General features: G+C 42.7%; 1 protein-coding gene across 3 annotated transcripts; it reads left to right on the plus strand.

The window, feature by feature from the left end:
• The first annotated feature begins 864 nt into the window (after positions 1–864).
• LOC139409985 (E3 ubiquitin-protein ligase RNF34-like) lies at positions 865–22,221 on the plus strand. 3 transcript variants are annotated; one of them, XM_071155401.1, is made up of 9 exons: positions 865–943; positions 1,142–1,177; positions 12,417–12,635; positions 15,821–16,258; positions 18,024–18,089; positions 18,285–18,486; positions 18,713–18,748; positions 18,950–18,991; positions 20,476–22,221. In XM_071155401.1, the coding sequence occupies exons 2-9, from the start codon at positions 1,169–1,171 to the stop codon at positions 20,658–20,660; spliced, it is 1,197 nt and encodes a 398-aa protein (XP_071011502.1). In that variant the 5' UTR covers positions 865–943; positions 1,142–1,168; the 3' UTR covers positions 20,661–22,221. The 3 variants fall into 3 exon arrangements, with proteins under 3 accessions (XP_071011502.1, XP_071011504.1, XP_071011503.1); XM_071155402.1 differs by having other exon boundaries at positions 867–948; XM_071155403.1 differs by lacking the exon at positions 18,950–18,991.
• Positions 22,222–22,416: the final 195 nt, after the last annotated feature.

The raw sequence follows: 22,416 nt of genomic DNA on the forward strand, positions 1-22,416 counted from the left end.
AATCTCTCCATTGCAGCATCTCTCTCTCTCTCTCTCTCTCTCTCTCTCTCTCTCTCTCTCTCTCTCTCTCTCTCTCTCTCTCTCTCTCTCTCTCTCTCTCTCTCTCTCTCTCAGCATCTGCAAGCCTAGGGTCCATTTGCATTTCTGATCACCCTGACACACACACAAACACACACTTGTTTCCCCTCCTACTTTGAAGTTTGTAGAGCCAGATGCATAGCCTCACATTTATTTGACATTGGTTTTAGAGATTAAGTGATCTGTTTAAGAGTTTTGTGAAATAATACTTATTCAAGACATCAGATGAAAATCATGCAAAATATAGTAGATACTGTTTCCCAAAGAAGTATGTTTTGTGTATGCATTACTGATAATCATAGGCGAATCAAATGACCATTCAGAGCTTCACTAGGCTCTATAATTTGTTATAGACTTCTAGTGCAGTGAAGTGATCCGCAGATATGAAGCCACAGGTGTGTTCGATGGCTCTGTGTTTGGCTAAAATGAAATCATAGCCTACTGAGATATAACTCACCTGTGCACTGTGCACTAGTTTCATGTTCACCCCTAAACATGTTGCAACATAATCAAGTTAACATCTTAATAAAAAATGCTGAAACAGCGTTTCATAAATTCCCAATATCTAAATTAAATATCGATAGTGCACGGCGGGTTGCCCGTATCAAGACGTGCGCGTGTCTAAGGATAGTTTAGAACGCCTACTATGCGGCAATTGAAAAGGCGATTGGCTGGTAAAGATAACCGTACCTCAGGTTATTTGCTGATTGGTCCAGGGTGACTTGTACGTTGCGTTATGCTCATTCTGCAAATACACAGAGAGCTTCTGAGAGGGAAGACGTAATGGTGTGATTCCTTGTGCCCTTGCAATGGTCATCATTCTAATATTACTCGACAAATTCCAGAACCGGGAGTCGGAATGAAGGTATGGTAAGCCTATTGCAATGTCAAAGTATCTGTGTTATTATATTTTTGCACAACCGGCTTGCATTCTATCTATTTTACAACTTTCAATTACGGTTGTCGACAAATATTTAAACAAAATGTCAATTTCATATGCAGTCAAACCCATGCAATGTTATAAAATTACAATACATGAATTGTGTTGTCGTTTGCTTTAAAGGGTTGCAAACTCTGATTATACGGATGCATGTATAAGGTGAGTAACATTCATGTTTTTACCGGTTGGAATATTTTCTCAGGGTTGAAATATTTATGTTGCGTTCTATTTATAATGGCATCCATATATGATATTATATGTTGATGGTCATGAGCGCTTTCTGACCCTCAGTCTAACACTAGTGGACTGTACCACTGTGCACCAGTGTCAGACTGGGACCACAGTGCGATGTCTATTCCATTTCCCAGCGTTAATCTGCTATAATGAGATCAGTATACTGCAGTCAATGAGTGAGGAAATATTTGTGAGATTTCTGGTCTGTTGATAAATACCCGTACTTAGTTAGCCTTTGGACTCAGTAATCTCTACAACTCACTGACCGGTAGTGCTACAACAGGCGAGAACAATAACAATGGTGATGGTGAGGTGGAGGATGGATGATTATGAAAAATAACCCCCTTGCACTTTGTCAGTGAGAGTATCCAACTTGCGGGAAAGTTATTTACCTCGTTTTAATTAACCACCTCTACCGCCTTTTTAAAAGTCCTGCTTCTTGCAACACTAATGAGTATCAGAGTATAGAATTTGGAGTAAAGATTTTCTAAATTGAGCAATTATTTCCAATGGTAATGTTTGGCTCCGATCCAGCATATCAGTGTTATGTTATGCAGCAGGCAGTTGTCTTTGAAATTGCAATAGTATCACAAGGCGCTTTGCAAAGTAAACATAAGGAGTTTATCCCCACCCATTGTAGGGAGGTGAATACTTTGCAGTGAAGACGTACTGTACCTTCCTTGTATATGCAATGAAGGAACACATTGATGTTAGACAAGTGTCGATACAAATGCTGGCTATGATTGTTCAAAGGCCTATCATAAACACATGTGTATTATTGCATGTTTGTGTAACATCTAAATCTTCAGGTATTCCATATTGTCCTTGTTGTCTCAGTGCAGGTGAAAGGTCACCTGGTCTTCTTTCGGATCATGACAAACCATAATCTGTCCCAGAGAGAACGCCGTGATGTTTTGTTGACTAATCTGGTTTATATTGAAAATGAGATTTTCAGTTCATGAGAAATTGAGGATGATAGCTGAAATACAGTACGTGCAGAAACACACATGAACCGTTTTTTGTTGTTGTTGTTGTTGCAGTCGGTGTATCGTGTGTTTTTCAGGTAATGAAATGAAACTGCATTCTGTTATTCAACATGACTTCTCTTGAGTTCCATTGAATTGTCATGGGGACTTGTTCGAGACAGGTCTGTTGCTCATTGGGGCATATTGTTTAATTGTGCAAGAGAATTCACTCAGGATAGGTTGACTGCCATGACACAGTTCTGAAGTCCAAAATGGATTTGGACCTGTGAGATGAGCTATGGTCTGTTGGAATGAAATGTGATACATACTCAGAAAGGTATCCGTTTATTAAATACAGCAGTCATACTGTATTTAATATCACAGGAGCAGACACACCACTTCGTTTTTATGTCCTGCAAACAAAATATTCCCTGATCCAAATCACTATTTTTTATTAGTAGGAGCTGTCCTCTTCCACCCCAAGAGTAAGTGTTTAAAGCAGTTGTTCTTCACTTCTTTCTTTTTTTGACTGCGTAAGAATGAGGTCTTATTTCTAGATGTGCCAACAGCCTTTAACCCATTTAATCTCATCAGTCACAACAGTGAGAAAAATATTTTGGTACTTTAAAGGTTTTAGAGAAGTTAAAGTTGTACTTATCAGCAAATAAGCAATATATTAGGGTGTCTAGTATGATTCAGAGAAGTTTCATATGATTTCTCAAAATGGTCACAAGACCACAAGCAGAAATCTCCAAGGTGTCCTTTTCCTGACGAATTTGGCACCAGAAGTCTGTATTCAACAGCTTAAAAACTAAGAGAGTTTCATTCCAAATTTGTCTGTAAAATTTGCTTTTATTGTTTAAAGAAATTCTGAAATTCATTGGTGTGTTTTTTTTCCACAATCTAATCAGTATGTTCACAATCTATCACTTGACGGTTTCATTTCAGAGAGACAAATAATCCTGTTTTTTTTTTGTTTTTAAATATCCACCTCACTCTGAGAGGAAGAAGTAGTACTACTAGGTTTTACACAGTCAAATGTAACAAATAACTACATTTCTAAAAAAGAAAATAATAATTCAATACAGTAATATGAGGTCTATACATTGGACATTTGAGTCATTTAGCAGATGCTCTTATTCAGAGGGATTTACAGTAAGTGCATTCATCTAAAGATAGAGCTAGGTGAGACAACCACCTGTCACAGTCAAATATACAGGATACCAACATTCCATTACAGCTAAACAAAGGATACATAGCATTTTGCATACCAAAAATAAAAACAACATCTGAGAACAGTAATATTTTAAACACACATGAAGGGACCCATAAGAAATAATTGCTGATGTAAAAACACAAATGTGAAAAATTGGTGAATACAGTGTTTTGGGAATAAACTCTTCAAATACATTAATTTAAAAAATATATATATTTTTAAATATTGTCTTCTGTAAATCTAATGTTTAAAGGGTCTAGTTTACATATGTGCCTTCATGTTCAATGCATTGAATCCATGATGCTTGTGGCATATACATATCTTAGTGGTCACATGTGTGATCTAATTTAATATATATATTTTATCATAGCAGATGATTGCTTTTTTCAGTAGATTGAAGTTGAGTTGGGTAATGGATATACTTGATCAAGATTATTTTACAGATGGTTTTTCCATTAGCGCCAACATGTTTAAATCAGGGGGAATTGGCCATGTATGGACCCATAAACTGAATTAGTGTAATAACGTAACAAATATTTAATGTCAAAAGTTGTCTTTAGTGTCTCTTACACAATGGTAGACCTGGTTTATGTGAGTTTTGCTGAATAGTCACAAGGGTTGACCTGGTTTATCAGAGTACTGGGACATACCCATACGAACCAAGATAATTGGCTATTTGGGCTGAGATATACAGGTGTAGATCTGGGTTATATTAGTATTGGGACTCAGTCAAAGGTGTAGACCTGGTTATTACTGGAACTGAGGTGCAGGGTTAGACCTGGTTTGCAGTTTATGAGTATTCAGGCTTTGCAACATGATATCATAGGAAAACGTCATCCTGGCACATTTTTGCAAAAAGGTAAAATGTCGAATTAGCTAATGTTTTTCTTAATACATTGCAGTCAATGGGAAAAGATGAGCGTCACAGGGTTGATATTTTTCTCAATACATTGTAGTCATTGGGAAAAGATGAATGTAACAAGGTTAATGTTTTTCTCGTTTATTTAATGTCTGCCTCTCGCTATTTACTTCCTCTTTATCACCCCCTCATTCTCTTTTCACTCCCTCCCCCTTCTTTAAAAATCCTCCCACTCTCACCCTCCCTCTCTCTCTTTTTCTCTCTCTCCTCCCCCTTCATTCTCTCTCCCTCCTTCTTTTCCTGCCTCTCCCTCCTCTTATCTCTCCCTCTACTCTCCCACAGACAGGCCGATAGACTGACAGACAGACAGGCAGGCAGGCAGGCCAGCAGTTAGACAGACAGACAGACAGACAGACATACAGACATACAGACAGACAGACAGACAGACAGACAGACAGTTTCAAGTCCAAAAAAAGAAAGAAAAAAAGACCAATATCCTCTTCTGAATTCATTCAGGAATTCATAACAATGCTCTTAGTTTCTGACTTGCAAGACCATTGTGTCCAATGGTGGTGAAACATTATTTTGGGTCGATTGACTTTCATATGCCAGGTCCCCCAGTCACAAATATGTACAATTTGGGAAGATTCAACCTTTTTAACCCTTTGAAACTGCCTATATGACCCCTATTAAGTCACTTTCTGTAATCATAGGATTAAATGTACAGCCTCCTGGGGACCCTCTTTAATGATGCCCTGAGTTTCAAGTCTTTACGTTAAGAATTGACCGTTCTACAGAGGATGGAAGACAGTGTTTTTGTGTAACTACAGGGAGAGAATGAAGGACCATGTTGAGGATGAATTAAGACACTTCCTTTTGCCACAGGAAGCTGAACCACAACACAGGGCATCCCTATAAGGTCACAATTGGCTGCGTGCAAGGACGATTAGCTATCTCAATCGCAGTTAACGGAGCTTTATGATTATGTGAGGGGTATAGGTAATTTCTATGGAGAGAAATGCCTTGTTCTCTGTAGGACCAAGTATTCAATGTGAAGAGTTCATTTCACATGGTCAGATATAGGCTTGGGTTCATTGGTAGTGTCTGTTGAACGACCCCATGCGTGATTTCTCTTTCTAGCCTCAACCATTCTGCCAATGTCACTCAAAAGCACATTAAATCTAGTTCAGGCTTCAAGCGAGGCCTAACTTTCTGCCATGTAGTGGGAAGAGGGGCAAATTAATTAATTGTTAATTGGAATAAGGTTAGGGTTATGGCAATCTGTCACATTTATTTATAAAGTCATTTTTACATCAGCAGATGTTTGTACAGAAACCCAGCCTAAAACCCAGAAGAGCATGCAATGCAGATGTAGAAGCACGGTGGCTAGGAAAAGCTCCATAGAAAGACAGGAACCTAGGAAGAAACCTAGAGAGGAACCAGACTCTGAGGGGTGGCCAGTGTGTCTAGGGTTGAGGCATTAACCCTAGCTTCATGTCCACATTGCAGCTCAACCCTAAACCTAGCCTCAATCCTAACCCTAACTTAATATCAACTCCCGGCTCAACCCTAAACCTAGCCTCAACCCTAACTTCATATAAACTCCCAGCTCAACCTTATCTGTAACCCTGTCCCTAACTCTAACCTTAACCCACACTTCGTCTCCACATTTTGGCTCAACGCTTCTGCCGATGTCACTCAAAAGCACATTAACTCCTGATCAGGCTTCAAGTGAGGCCTACCTTTCTGCCATATGTAGTGGGGAGAGTGGGAATTGAATTAGAGTATGGGGGTTACCTGGCCTCCACAATCACCCGACCTCAACCCAATTGAGATGGTTTGGGATGAGTTGGGCCACAGTATGAAGGAAAAGCAGCCAACAAGTGCTCAGCATATGTGGGAACTCCTTCAAGACTGTTGGAAAAGCATTCCAGGTGAAGCTGGTTGAGAGAATGCCAAGAGTGTGCAAAGCTGTCATCAAGGCAAAGGGTGGCACCTTTGAAGAATCTCAAATATATTTGATTTGTTCAACACTTTTTTGGTTTCTACATGATTCCATATGTGCTACTTCATAGTCTTCACTATTGTTCTATAATGTAGAAAATAGTCAAAATAAAGAACACCCCTTGAATGAGTTGGTGTGTCCAAACTGTTGACTGGTACTGTATATGTATAAGGAATTTGAAAATGATTAATTCTTTTTTTTTTAGCAATTACATTTGATTTTGATACTTAGTATATTTAAAACCAAATACTTTTAGACTTTTAACTCAAGTAGTATTTTACTGGTGGACTTTCACTTTTACTTGACTCATTTTCTATTACGGTATCTTTACTTTTACTCAAGTATGAAAATTGGGTACTTTTTCCACCACTACAAAACGCTATATAATATATATTTTTTAAATGTTGATATATTCACTTTTATTGTATGAAGAATTTATGAAAGAGATTGGTGTGTTTTTTCACTATCTAATCGTGGTATGGGGTTGTTCAATGACAGACATGCATTTGTTTGAAATCTATCACTTGATGGTTTCATTTCAGAGATAAATAATCATTTTATTTTGCTGAACAATATCCCCCTCACTCTCGGAGAAATAAGTAGTACTGATACGTTATACACAGTCAAATGTAACAGAAACAACATTTTGAATAAAGAACTGTACATTTGTGACATCAGTATAAACAGTACAGTAAAATGTAAGTTAATCTGTAGGTTAGACATTTTTGTAATTTAGTAGATGCTCTTATCCATAATGACCTACAGTTAGTCCGTTGGGCTTAAGATAGCTTGGTGAGACAACGGCATGTCACGGTCAAATATATAAGATACGAACATTCCATTCCATCTAAAGAATGGATAAATAGCGTTATTTTTTCTAAAATCTATGAATAAAAAAACAGTAGAGGAGAACAGTAATATTTTACACACACATTAAGGTACCCATAAGCAATCATTTCTAGTGAAAAAACGTGAAGAATTGGTGGATTTTGCGTTTAGGAAGAAAACGTAAATTATTTGCACAGTTTGTCAACCTTGTCTGGTCTTTGTTCTTTAGGGAATGTCTTACACTGTCATATAGTCTGCAAAAAAAGGATGATAGAAGTCAAAGGTCAGAAGCATTTAATATCACAATGCTCATCAGCAGGTCCAGCACATCATGAGATAGACATTTTAACAGTGTAGAAAACAGTCAAACATGACAGGTGGGGTTAAGGCCCCCCCCCTCCCTCCCCCCCCCATCAGATAAAACTGCCCACAACCAGGCATGTTATAGTAATTAATATTTAATCTTCATGATCAGTAGATGAGATATTAATAAGCGCAAAGAAAGTGTAGATATTGGTAACAGAGTAGTGCACTGTAGTGTAACTCTTGTTTGCAGGTATCTCTTGTATGCTTTGGCAGTCCCTCCCTGCAGAGCTTACTGGGTGCTAATTGAGGTGACAGGGGAAAGCTCTGCCTCTGGCACTGGGCCAGATATGAGTGATTTTATGGCCAGACCGCTGTGCCTTATCTTGGTAAATCTAGCAGAAAAGAGGAGGAAGGGTGTAGTAATGGCCCACTGAGTGACTGTCCAAAGGGAAGGGGCGCATCTGAGTCATGGTGGCTCATTTACATTTTAAAGTCGAGGGGTGTGAATACTGTAGCATTGACATACAGTGCATTCGGAAAGTAATCGGACCCCTTGACTTTTTCCACATTTTGTTACATTACAGCCTTATTTTAAAATTGATTAAACAATTGTTTTTCCCCCTCATCAATGACAAAGGGAAAACAGGTTTTTAGAAATTTTGGGAAATGTATTACAAATAAAAAACAGAAACACCTCATTTACATAAGTATTCAGCCCTTTGCTATGAGTTGAAATTGAGCTCAGGTGCATCTTGTTTCTATTTATCATCCCTGAGATGTTTCTACACCTTGATTGGGGTCCACCTGTGGTAAATTCAATTGATTGGACATGATTTGGAAAGGCAAACACTTGTCTATATAAGGTCCCAGAGTTGACAGTGCATCTCAGAGCAAAAACTAAGCCATGTGGGTGAAGGAATTGTCCGTAGAGCTCTGAGAGGATTGTGTCGAGGCACAGATCTGGGGAAGGGTACCAAAAAATGTCTGCATTATTGAAGGTCCCAAGAACACAGTGGCCTCCATCATTCTTAAATGGAAGAAGTTTGGAACCACCAAGACTCTTCCTAGAGCTGGCCACCCGGCCAAACTGATCAATCGGGGAGGAGAAGGGCCTTGGTCAGAGAGGTGACCAAGAACCCGATGGTTACTCTGACAAAGCTCCAGAGTTCCTCTGTGGAGATGGGAGGACCTTCCAGAAGGACAACCATCTCTGCATCAATCCAATCAGGCCTTTATGGTAGATTGGCCAGATGGAAGTCATTCCTCAGTAAAAGGCACATCACAGCCTGCTTGGAATTTGCCAAAAGGCATCTAAAGACTTTCAGACCATGAGAAACAAGATTATCTGGTCTGATGAAACCAAGATTGAACTCTTTGGCCTAAAGGCCAAGCGTCACGTTTGGAGGAAACCTGGCACATCCCTACAGTGAAGAATGGTGGTGACAGCATCATGCTGTGGGGTGTTTTTCAATGGCAGGGACTGGGAGACTAGTCAAGATCGAGAGAAAGATGAACGGAGCAACTTACAGAAAGATCCTTGATCAAAAAAACTGCTCCAGAGCGCTCAGGACGTCAGACTGGGGCAAAGGTTCACCTTCCAACAGGACAACATCCCTAAGCACACAGCCAAGACAACCCAGGAGTGGCTTCGATTTCTAAAAACATGTTTTCACTTTGCCATTATGGGATATTGTGTGGAGATGGGTGAGAAGTTTAATTTTATTGAACCCATTGTGAATTCTGCCTGTAACACAACACATTTTGCAATAAGTCAAGGTGTATGAATAGTTCCTGAAGGCAACAGAGCAAAATGTTATCAGGAAAACTGGAACTAGAAAGTGAGCTGCTGTGGTCCTTTCTGTTCAGTTTCACAATAAGCTTATTGCTGTAATGTATTTCCGAGAAGACCTTCTCTTTCTCAGTGCAGTCAGTTCTACATATTCCATCTAGCCATCTGACATGCACTTATGTAATTGAGGTGAGATCACAGAGCACAGGGCAGGCCTGAGTATTGTGGCAGGTCATGGCTGAGCAGAGCTTTATTTGTGGACAGCGGCGACCCCTGCTCGTAAAATATACACTGGCTTCTCTTCTGAACTCCGACAGAGCCACATACTGTATGATCATGTCAGCTCTTGATTCCCCAGACCGTGGAACAGAATACATATTCTCTCTCTCCCAGCCCCTCCCTCATCCTCTCATCAGTATGCTCCAAGGAGCTGCGCCTGAGATCACACCATCTTGGGTCTCAGGCTCTGGAGTGGACAGTCTTGCTGTCAGTAAAACATTGATCAGGCAAACATGTCACATGCACTGTACGGTCCTCTTATGGTCCTTGACCACACTAATATCCCTAAGTGCACCTACTCTACCAGGTCATAAGGCTGTCATAACTGAGAAATTACCCCACTGCTCCCACAGTAACCATAGAAGTCTTTACGTAGAGAAGATGTTTTCACCTTCCTCTCATCTGGTGATTTTTGTCTATAAGAGCTGTGGTCACTTTCCTGCTGCAATGTTGTTATTCATTAGATAATGGACAGAAATGTATTGATTAATTGCAACATCCCCTTTGGACTAGCTCATTAGGACAGGCTGTTTGGGCTCTGGTGTAGAGGTCGACCGATTATGATTTTTCAATGTCGATATCGATTATTGGAGGATAAAAAAAGCAGATAACGATTTATCGGCCGATTTAAAAATAATAAAAATAAAATGTATTTGTAATAATGACAATTACAACAATACTGAATGAACACTTATTTGCACTTAATATAATATATCAATAAAATCAATTTAGCCTCAAATAAATAATGAAACTTGTTAAATTTGGTTTAAATAATGCAAAAACAAAGTGTTGGAGAAGAAAGTAAAAGTGCAATATGTGCCATGTAAGAAAGCTAACATTTAAGTTCCTTGCTCAGAACATGAGAACATATGAAAGCTGGTGGTTCCTTTTAACATGAGTCTTCAATATTCCCATGTAAGAAGTTTTAGGTTGTAGTTATTATAGGAATTATAGGACTATTTCTCTCTATACCATTTGTATTTCATATACCTTTGACTATTGGAATATCTTATAGGCACTTTAGTATTGCCAGTGTAACAGTATAGCTTCCGTCCCTCTCCTCGCTCCTACCTGGGCTCGAACCAGGGACACATCAACAACAGCCACCCTCGAAGCAGCGTTACCCATGCAGAGCAAGGGGAACAACTACTCCAAGTCTCAGAGCGAGTGACTTTTGAAACGCTATCAGCGCACACCCCGCTAACTAGCTAGCCATTTCACATCACATCATTACACCAGCCTTATCTCGGGAGTTGATAGGCTTGAAGTCATAAACAGCAGAGCTGCTGGCAAAACGCATGAAAGTGAATGAATGCTTATGAGCCTGCTGGTGCCTACTATCGCTCAGTCAGACTGCTCTATCAAATCATAGACTTAATTATAACATAATAACACACCGAAATGCGAGCCTTAGGTCATTAATATGGTCGAATTCGGAAACTATCATCTCGAAAACAAGACATTTATTCTTTCAATGAAATACGGAACCGTTCTGTATTTTATCTAACGGGTGGCATCCCTAAGTCTAAATATTCATGTTACATTGCACAACCTTCAATGTTATGTCATAATTACGTAAAATTCTGGCAAATTAGTTCGCAATGAGTCAGGCTGCCCAAACTGTTGCATATACCCTGACTCTGCGTGCAATGAACGCAAGAGAAGTGACACAATTTCACCTGGTTAATATTGCCTGTGAACCTGGATTTATTTTAGCTAAATATGCAGGTTTAGAAATATATACTTCTGTGTATTGATTTAAAGAAAGGCATTGATGTTTATGGTTAGGGACACATTGGAGCAACGACAGTCCTTTTTCGCGAATGCGCACTGCATCTATTATATGCAATGCAGGACACGCTAGATAAACTAGTAATATCATCAACCATGTGTAGTTATAACTAGTGATTATGATTGATTTTTATAAGATAAGTTTAATGCTAGCTAGCAACTTACCTTGGCTTCTTACTGCATTTGCGTAACAGGCGGGCTCCTCGTGAGGCAGGTGGTTAGAGCGTTGGACTAGTTAACTGTAAGGTTGCAAGATTGAATCCCTGAGCTGACAAGGTAAAAATCTGTCGTTCTGCCCCTGAACAAGGCAGATAACCCACCGTTCCTAGGCCGTCATTGAAAATAAGAATGCGTTCTTTACCGACTTGCCTAGTTAAATAAAGGTTAAATAAAGGTGTAAAAAAAAAAAATATCTGCAAAATCGGCGTCCAAAATTACCGATTTCCAATTGTTATGAAAACTTGAAATCGTCCGATTAAACGGTCGACCTCTACTCTGGTGCTTGAGTCATTTTCAACCTCAAACAGACCCAAAGAGTTCTCATAATAATGTATTTGCAGCCCGCGTCCTGTCTTTTTTTGTGTCTTTCACCCTGTTCGTTCCAGTCTGAGAGACTATTAAGTCTTTCTTCTGAAGCTCTATAAACCGTAACATCCGCCTCTGCTGCACCACTGTTCACAGGCCTCTGAATACGTTCTGTTCTGAATACGCCGGCTGCCGCCATGCACTGCTACACAATTTTCAATGAACTAGGATCCCGGAGACTGTATTACAATATTTCAATGCCTTTTGTAGAGGAACTCAGGAGCCACAAAGGCATGTAGTTCATTGAGGGGAAAGGTTGTTGAGCAGCGGAAGATCACACTGAGGCATTGTGGGATTCAGGGACAAATGACAAATAAAGTGCGAAGTCTGAGATCCTTTCCCTTAGTGATGTGACCTGCAACAAAAGTTGTAAAAAAGGGATGAAATTGGGGCACTGTATTGATTGCATTGCAGGCTACTATGATTTCAGTACTGCCAAAGGCATATTGTTTATGAACCTACTGGGATGGATAATAGGACTCTAAACTAGGCATTCAAACTTGGAGAACAGACGTGCATGCTGTGTATGTTTGTGTCGTAGGCAGGGGCATCGTCCATGTGGGCATCATGCTGCGGGCTGCTGAACGAGGTGATGGGCACCGGGACGGTGCGCGGGCAGCAGCCAGGGTTCGGGGCCGGGGCGGGACCCTTCCGCTTTGCCCCCAGCGCCGGGTACTCCACCTACCCCCCCACCAGCGCAGGGAGTGTAGGTCAGCTCTGCAAGGCCTGTGGGCTGGCCTTCTCTGTCTTCAGGCGCAAGGTAAGTGGTGAGGGGGATGATGTTTTTAGTGTGTAAAACAATGACGATGATGATGTTGTTTATGATGAGAAAGCTGATGCGGACAGTGTGTAAGAAGAAGAGGAGGAGGAGGAAGAATGCGCCCCTTAAAAATAAACAAATACAACTAACTTCCATATGAAGTACTCAATCATAATGGCCACACCAGGGCACCAGCTTAGACTGCAGACAGGTAAATGGCAGAGTGTCTCTAGGCGTTGTCTGACAGTGTGGCATGCTGGGACAGCGATGGAAGCCCCTGGAGCGTTCTCTGAGCTTCCAGGCTCAGTCTGCTCTATCAGCCCGCTCACACCTGTTGCTATGCCGATGGCAGATTCAGTCCCGGGTTATATTATAACCACACGTGTGTGTGTGTGTGGCTCAGCTTGATATTTGTGTCATGAAAGCAGAGGTTCAGGGGGATTAACACTGATGATTGAAGAATAGATCTGTCAGAGTGGTCCGCTGCTCATTTACACACCAATGACATGGAAAAATCTCCATTCAAACTGGCTGTCTGTCAGTCGATTCATCTGAATTGCCTCAGTAAACCAAGATAAGCTTGTGAATGTCAGGAATATCTGGGCAATTTGCCATATAGTATTATTTAGATTTTATGTGCCAAGAAATGAGATAAAGTCCTCCTCTGTCCTAGAACATGGTGATGTCATATGGAATCAAATCAAAGCAAATTGATTTATAAAGCCCTTCTTACATCAGCTGATATCTCAAAGTGCTGTACAGAAACCCAGCCTAAAACCCCAAACAGCAAGCAATGCAGGTGTAGAAGCACGGTGGCTAGGAAAAACTCCCTAGAACGGCCAGAACCTAGGAAGAAACCTAGAGAGTAACCAGGCTATGAGGGGTGGCCAGTCCTCTTCTGGCTGTGCCGATCATTCAGAGTATCTCTACCGCTCCTGCTGTCTCTAGAGAGTTGAAAACAGCAGGTCTGGGACAGGTAGCACGTCCGGTGAACAGGTCAGGATTCCATAGCCGCAGGCAGAACAGTTGAAACTGGAGCAGCAGCACGGCCAGGTGTACTGGGGACAGCAAGGAGTCATCAGGCCAGGTAGTCCTGAGGCATGGTCCTAGGGCTCAGGTCCTCCGAGAGGGAGAGGGAGAGAGAGAGAGAGAGAGAGAGAAAGAAAGAAAGAAAGAAAGAAAGGAAGGAAGGAAGGAAAAAAGAAAGAAAGAAAGAGAGAAAGAATTAGAGAGAGCATACTTAAATTCACACAGGACACCGGATAAGACTCCAGATATAACAGACTGACTCTAGCCCCCCAACACATAAACTACTGCAGCATAAATACTGGAGGCTGAGACAGGAGGGGTCAGGAGACACTGTAGCCCCATCTGACGATACCCCCGGACAGGGCCAAGCAAGCAGGATATAACCCCACCCACAAATTAGCCCTTGCCTTAACAGGAAGCCAGTGTAGAGAGGCTAGCACTGGAGTAATATGATCAAATGTTTTGGATCTAGTCAAGATTCTAGCAGTTGTGTTTAGCACTAACTGAAGTTTATTTATTGCTTTATCCAGGTAGACGGAAAGTAGAGCATTGCACTAGTCTAACCTAGAAGTGACAAAAGCATGGATTAATTTTTCTGCATCATTTTTGAACAGAATGTTTCTGATTTTTGCAATGTTACGTAGATGGAAAAAAGCTGTCCTTGAAACAGTCTTGATATGTTCGTTCAAAGAGAGATCAGAGTCCAGAGTAACGCCGAGGTCCTTCACAGTTTTATTTGAGACGACTGTACAACCATCAAGACTAATTGTCAGATTCAACAGAAGATATCTTTGTTTCTTGGGACCTAGAACAAGCAGCCATCCACTTCCTTATGTCTGAAACACAGGCTTCCAGCGAGGGCAGTTTTGGGGCTTCACCATGTTTCATCGAAATGTACAGCTGTGTGTCATCCGCATAGCAGTGAAAGTTAACATTATGTTTCCGAATGACATCCCCAAGAGGTAAAATATATAGTGGAAACAATAGTGGTCCCAAAACGGAACCTTGAGGAACACCGAAATTTACAGTTGATTTGTCAGAGGACAAACCATCCACAGAGACAAACAGATATCTTTCCAACAGATAAGATCCAAACCAGGACAGAACTTGTCCGTGTAGATCAATTTGGGTTTCCAATATCTCCAAAAGAATGTGGTGATCGATGGTATCAAAGCAGCACTAAGATCTCGGCGCATGAGGAAAGATCGGTCTGACACCATTAAAAGGTAATTTACCACCTTCACAAATGAGTCCTTGTTTTGGAAAGCTGTTGTCTAGCAAATTTGGCAAATCCCTCTCATTAGCTGTAATTAATATATTTCCAAAAACAGGAAAGTTAAATGACTCCATGATGCCAAATAATTAATTAAATCTAGTAATTAATTGATCAGGAGGAATGGACATGACTGGCTGATGGGATCGCCTGTCTTCTAAATGTGTGTGGTGACTCTTCCTCTCTCTACTCCCTCTCTCCCTCTCTCTCTCTACTCCCTCTCTCTCTCCCTACTCCCTCCCTCTCCCTACTCCCTCTCTCTCTCTCTACTCCCTTTCTCTCTCCCTACTCCCTCTCTCTCCCTACTCCCTCTCTCTCTCTACTCCCTCTCTCTCTCCCTACTCCCTCTCTCTCCCTACTCTCTCCCTCTCCCTACTCCCTCCCTCTCCCTACTCCCTCCCTCTCTCTACTCCCTCTCTCTCTCTACTCCCTCTCCCTCTCTCTACTCCCCCTCTCTACTCCCTCTCCCTCTATCTACTCCCTCTCTCTACTCCCTCTCTCTACTCCCTCTCCCTCTCTCTACTCCCTCCCTCTCTCTACTCCCTCTCTCTCTACTCTCTACTAACTCTCTCTCTACTCCCTCTCTCCCTCTCTCTACTCCCTCTCTCTCGCTCTACTCTTCCTCTCTCTACTCCCTCTCTCTCTATTCCCTCTCTCCCTCTCTCTATTCCCTCACTCTCTCCCTCTCTCTATTCCCTCTCTCCCTCGCTCTCTCCCTCTCTCTACTCCCTCTCTCCCTCTCTCTACTCCCTCTCTCCCTCTCCCTACTCCCTCCCTCTCCCTACTCCCTCTCTCTCTCTATTCCCTCCCTCGCTCTCTCTCTACTCTCTCTCCCTCTCTACTCCCTCTCTCTACTCCCTCTCTCTCTCCCTCTCTTTCTCAGCACATTTGCTCGGACTGTAAGAAGAGTTTCTGTGCCCTGTGCTCGGTGCTGCAGGAGAACCTCCGCTGCTGCACCACCTGTCACCTCCTGCGTGGCACAGCCTTCCAGAGACCACAGCTCATGGCGCTGCGCGTTAAAGACCTGCGCCAGTACCTGCTGCTGCGCAACATCCCCACAGACACCTGCAGGGAGAAGGAGGACCTGGTGGACCTGGTGCTCTGCCACCTGGAAGCAGGGGAAAACACCTCCACACAAGGAGCTGTAGAGGAGGAGGAGGAGGAGGAGGACACAGACAGCCTGCACTCCCTCCCCCACTCCCTCCACGCCTCGCCCCCCTCAGCCACACGACGCTCCGCCTCGGAGCAGTCGGTGCTCTCTGCCTCCCAGGGAGACGCTCCTCTCAGCCGGAGTGACAGCTCAGGGACCGCTCAGAGCCAGGTGTGACGACACACAACACACAACACACTCACACACAACACACTCACACACCCACACACTCACACACGCATGCACACTCACACACGCACGCGGACACACACACACACACACACAAAACTTGGTACCATTCCCTCACGTCTGCCCCCCTCTGTTACTGCCTTCCCTACTCTTTTGACATCTGTCCTACTTGTTTCAAAGCTAATTAATGTGAAGCTTGAAGAGCACATGTCACGGATGTGGGAAGCATATTTGTCAGTGTGAAGTCACAGCTAAGCATAACAATCAGCAACGTGCAATCTGTTCTAGATCTCTAGTGCTGGTTTGTAGGGCTATGATTGTCCCCAGTCCTACTGAAAGTAACCCCCTGGGAAAACCATATAGGCTAAATATAGGAGCATGAAAAGCTTCCAAGCAGTCTAGTAATTGCAGTGTAGTATTGCAGTCAGGCCCTGTTCTTTGCAGCCAGAAAAAAAAACAGTTTGATACAGTCTGGTGCTGTGTGTGTTTGACATGAATGAGGTGCCTCACTCACACAGGGAAAAGCCCAGCGCTACTGCAGTGAGCTGACGTCCACTTGACTGACTGTTGGAAACAGCTGCGTTTACAGTGTCACCCTGGGAGCTGGAGCCAGTCAGCAACAGTCAAGGCTTAAACCTTTTGCCTGTTAAGCTGAGTCGGTTATGTCACGCTCAGTCGCACACAGGCTGGCTTCTGATTCCTCTCAACCGCACAGCTGTAACTGAGAAGACAGAGAGAAAGAGAAAGACAACAGTACTTCTCACATCTCTGTCCCTGGGGTCATCTTCGGCGTCCCAAACATCAACATCCTCCTATTGTGATACCGCTAGCACTGTCTTTGCTGCTATCGAGGAGAGATGTACTCGGACAGTGATGTGTGGTTGTCTCACCAACTATCTTAAGATGAATGCACTAACTGTAACGCCCTCGGCTGGTTATGGGCATCGCTGGTGCCCGGTGCTTGCACAGCGGTTCGATCGTTCGAGCGTGACATCTGGGCTGGGGAGGCTAGCACGCCACCAACAGGACTGCTGATGCATTATTAATGCAGGTGCATGCTGGGAGCCTGCTGGCTTATTGGTCCAGCGGAATGTGACGGAGGGAGCGCGTGTGTGTGCATGTACGACCAGGGACGTCAGCGTCCCCCGACCCCTACACACCCATCCCTCATTGTGATGTCACACCAGAAGAATGCCCGGCGCCTGCACCATTAGCTAACTGCTTTATGTGCTATGGTCCAGTGGAGACAGAGACGAGGGGAGTCTAGGCTACTCTCTTCATTTCACATAAAGGGCTAAGTTAATGCAGGGCAATATGCCGCAAGCCAAACGCATTCTCACCAGACTCACTCCCTGCCAAGACCATTGGATTCTGGTCGCAGGCAAACTCCTAATAAAGCCATCGCCTTCAAAAAAGGGAATAGTTAACCACTGATTTGAAGATTAGAGCTGAATACTAAGTGTAACACGGACGACCTTTTAGAGGACACGCCTCCATACCGAATTTCCTTATCAGACATTTTAAGAGAGCCATCAAATATCAATGTGATTAACTGCAAGTGGAAGTCTCGTGATTAGAGCCCACCCTGTGGTGTTTTATAGACATTCTGATTTGTGGGCGAAAGAGTGAGGAGCATCCTGTCGGGAAAAACAAGTATTTCAAAGCTGCTTATCTGCTTTCATACCATTTCAAAAACTGAATCTGACCATCTTTTTGATCTATGTTTTGTTTTCTGTGGAAACCCCAGCCGCATGGAGAAGCTCCAACCATCCCCCTCCTGCACCTGGAACCTGCCAGGGAACCTATCATAGAGGTGAGACAACCAGCTCTGCCTCTGTCTCCCCCGCATGTGTTTAACTGAAGAGAACTCACTGACCCACTCTTGTGAGAGGATTCACTCTGTGCTATTGCTTCAATGACCATGGCGTTCACTACAAAAACCTAGTCGTAGTTGAACTTGTTGGCTTGCACATGTTTTCTGAAGGGCCTCCTCTTCTCTCTCTGGTAGGTCAGTCCGGTGACGCAGAGGAGGATGCGGGCCTCTTTGTCTGACCTGGATAATGAGGGGGACATTGAGAGCCTGTCTGTTCGGCAGCTCAAAGAGATTCTGGCCCGTAACTTTGTCAACTACTCTGGCTGCTGTGAGAAGTGGGAGCTGATCGAGCGGGTACATCGGCTCTACAGGGAGAACGAGCAGAACAGGAAGTCCAGTAAGCACCACGTTGAATCATTTCCTCCTTTACCAACCAACCTTAACCTCAGCTAGAACCCATAGTGATCCTGTTAATAATGACCATTGTAGCTTATCAATCTCCAGTTAAATGGTTTCAACCATATAGAAACTTAAGAAAGTTAAAACATCTTTTTTTGATTGGTGTTATTTACAGTTCCAGATACAGCACAGTATTAAAAATGCATTTCTCAATTTTATTTTAGTGGAAAATGTCAGTAACATCAACAGCATGACCGCAGGTGAGCATTCAACACTCTATCGTTGGGTTGAATATAACATGCACATATTTGTGTGAAAGTGTGACTTCTCATTCACTGCTGGATCAGATGACTGTGTACAGGAGTTGTTCTCAGTACTACGTGAGGTGGAAGAATTGGAGTAAGAGCTTGAATCCTGTTAGAATCACTAATGGCTCTTTTGGTATGTGCTTTCATTCTAAGTGGTGGCATATCCTCCACCTATATGCAATGGTGCAGTGGGAGGTAAGGCATTATTGTGTAAAGCATGTCTAACTCCACCATCATCCCACCTGCAAAACCACAGAGTGCTCAGCACTGTCTTAAAATACAACTCTCCATATTGATGCATGCTGAAGTCTAATTTCCGTCGGATCCTGATCATATTTCCCGGCATGGTTCCATGTTGTTCTCATTTCCATCATCTCATTAGTACTGAAGGCCTGTCGTTCATCCTGTCAATAACGCGGTCCCTAACAACTCTTACCTCGTTACGACCCGTCATATTATTTGAATCCCACCATCTTCATCAGGTTTCATTGTAGTGCAGGTCTTTGAGACACCCTTCCTAATAATATAAAGGGCTTGAGGGTTGCATTATACCCTGCTGTTTAACACACTAAGTGTTGTTCTGGAGAGAGACCAGTTAACCCTGCTGTTTAACACACTAAGTGTTGTTCTGGAGAGAGACCAGTTAACCCTGCTGTTTAACACACTAAGTGTTGTTCTGGAGAGAGACCAGTTAACCCTGCTGTTTAACACACTAAGTGTTGTTCTGGAGAGAGACCAGTTAACCCTGCTGTTTAACACACTAAGTGTTGTTCTGGAGAGAGACCAGTTAACCCTGCTGTTTAACACACTAAGTGTTGTTCTGGAGAGAGACCAGTTAACCCTGCTGTTTAACACACTAAGTGTTGTTCTGAACAGAGACCAGTTAACCCTGCTGTTTAACACACTAAGTGTTGTTCTGGAGAGAGACCAGTTAACCCTGCTGTTTAACACACTAAGTGTTGTTCTGGAGAGAGACCAGTTAACCCTGCTGTTTAACACACTAAGTGTTGTTCTGGAGAGAGACCAGTTAACCCTGCTGTTTAACACACTAAGTGTTGTTCTGAAGAGAGACCAGCTAACCCTGCTGTTTAACACACTAAGTGTTGTTCTGAAGAGAGACCAGTTAACCCTGCTGTTTAACACACTAAGTGTTGTTCTGGAGAGAGACCAGTTAACCCTGCTGTTTAACACACTAAGTGTTGTTCTGAAGAGAGACCAGTTAACTCTGCTGTTTAACACACTAAGTGTTGTTCTGAAGAGAGACCAGTTAACCCTGCTGTTTAACACACTAAGTGTTGTTCTGGAGAGAGACCAGTTAACCCTGCTGTTTAACACACTAAGTGTTGTTCTGGAGAGAGACCAGTTTAAACTGACTATTGACGCACTACATACATCATGTAGCTACTGATCAGAGGAGGCTGGTGGGAGGAGCTATAAGAGGATGGGCTCATTGTAATGGCTGGAATGGAATGAATGGAACGGTATCAAACAGATCAAATATATGGAAACCACGTGACTGTTGCAATTATTCCATTCCAGCCATTACAATGAGTCCGTTTTCTGAGGGCTCCACTGCTACTGATGTAGGGTATGTTAATTGAACCAGAGATGACGGCCATCCTCAGGCTGCGTACTGCGTAGGGTAATGCTGTTTCCTCATACCTTGTTTCTCTCCACAGATAGTATGAAGGCTCAGCTGGCCTCTGATGATCACCTGTGTCGCATCTGCATGGACGCTGTGATCGACTGTGTGCTGCTGGAGTGCGGCCACATGGTCACCTGTACCAAATGTGGGATGAGGATGAGCGAGTGCCCCATCTGCAGGCAGTACGTGGTGCGGGCCGTGCACGTCTTCAAGTCTTAACTCTGCCGTGGGCGAGCATTTCAGCCGAGGACATTGAACCTGTGGCAGTGTGTGCACATGCTCGAAAACCTGAATCTGTAGTGAGGGAGTGTGAATGGGCTGTGCACGTTTCCAAGGATGCAACAGACGTGCACATCCTCCAGTTGAAATGACATGCAGAGCAGACAGCTTCACACAGCCTAACTTCTATTACTAGAACTACAAGTCCTACTCCCCCCCAGTGATGGTCTGGACCCCACTGGCTGCACTGACTGACCTTCTACAGGTCTCTAGTGTAACACACACTGAACCGTTCCAAAAATAACTACAATATCTTATTTTACAGTGCTTCATTTCAGTTTGTAGCATTTAAAAAAAAAAAACGTATAATTAACCATGGAGCGGAGTTGGTCCCATGGATGCTTGAATTGGATGTGATCGTTCATGGTGAGTGGCTGAGGTGATCAAGGTGGAAATGATGACGATAATCCAGGGTTAGAGTCGATATGGTTTACACACTCCTGTCACACCAGGCTATACTGTACGTATCTCCTTCACTGTTCTTTAGTATGTGCAATATTTAAAAAAAGAGACTTCTATGTGTGAGTGAGGGACTGTCTGTCTATAAACCAGTCTGAATGTTTCTGTGCTGTTTCGTTCTACACACACATCGTAGGGTGTTTTAGGTGCCAAACTTCACACCACAACTACAGTACATTACTGATGTCTGATTGCGGTTTCTATGCCAAGTGCCACTCCTCACTTCAGGCCATGCATTGTAGATTGGAGCAGCATCCAACCCAAACTCAAATGAATCAAATGTGTTCAAGCTCTGTGATTGGTTAGATTGTAGGGAAACACTTGAGCCACATGCTATGGGTTAGTAAGGGGCTTCAGTTCAGAGTTGTTCCACCCATCTCTTCTTGCATGTGTTTAGTCAGTCACAAGTGAAATCCCATTATGATCAATATGTACTATGTTGATGATCTTGTTTGGCTTGGATAAGGCTCCCGTCTACTGCACGCTGTCTACTGTGGTAACATGCCATACACTGTGGCTGGGTCATCCCGTGCTTTATATTCCTGTGCTCTGTGTCGCTTTTATTAAAGTCAGGCATGACTTGCAATGTGTCTCTGCCATTTAATTAAGCAATATCATGCCATTTATTTTTCCATAGGTGTTTTGTCCGCTTGTGTTGTCCATTGGCCGTGCTCAACTCGAGAAGTAGGTAATCGGTGCCTATACTTAAACATATCTTTTATCATGTTGTGGGTGTGTCTTGTGATATCTCTAATATTTTTTTAAGAGAATTAAAAGGAAGCATAACTTAAGTCTATTCTACATTAATCAGTTAATAAAATACAGCTTCTGTTCTTTCAGATTTTTTGAATTACTTTAAAAAAGTAGCTACTAATGCCTGTGGTACGTTATAGCAGAAAAGCTTATTGCTGTCAAATGTATTGCATATGATATCTAATATTGTTGTTTACTGATATGTAATCTATAGATAAATATATTTTTCCATTTGCTTTGGAAGTCTTATATAATTTATTAGCATTAATTGATATTTTTGAGAGGTTGAACTGCAATTTTTTTCAGAATGTAAATGCACTTAATTTGATCAGATGAATATGATGTTCTGCCAATCAAAAACAGAGCACATACTGATCATGTGACAGCTCACAATTAAAGTTCTCTCCTTTTCCTTTGGAGAATTTCTTGTTTTTACCTGCTGGGATCCATTTATACATCACGCACGGTAGCGAACTCTGTCACT

The sequence above is a fragment of the Oncorhynchus clarkii genome, chromosome 5, assembly GCF_045791955.1.
Source record: "Oncorhynchus clarkii lewisi isolate Uvic-CL-2024 chromosome 5, UVic_Ocla_1.0, whole genome shotgun sequence".
In the NCBI taxonomy this organism is placed as follows: domain Eukaryota; kingdom Metazoa; phylum Chordata; class Actinopteri; order Salmoniformes; family Salmonidae; genus Oncorhynchus; species Oncorhynchus clarkii.

Bases quoted from the DNA above. Each gene is read 5' to 3' on its own strand.
- LOC139409985 (XM_071155401.1), top strand. The intron at 12,636-15,820 runs GTAAGTGGTGAG...TCTCTTTCTCAG, and splicing joins TCTCTGTCTTCAGGCGCAAG to CACATTTGCTCGGACTGTAA. The intron at 18,487-18,712 runs GTAAGCACCACG...ATTTTATTTTAG, and splicing joins CGAGCAGAACAGGAAGTCCA to TGGAAAATGTCAGTAACATC.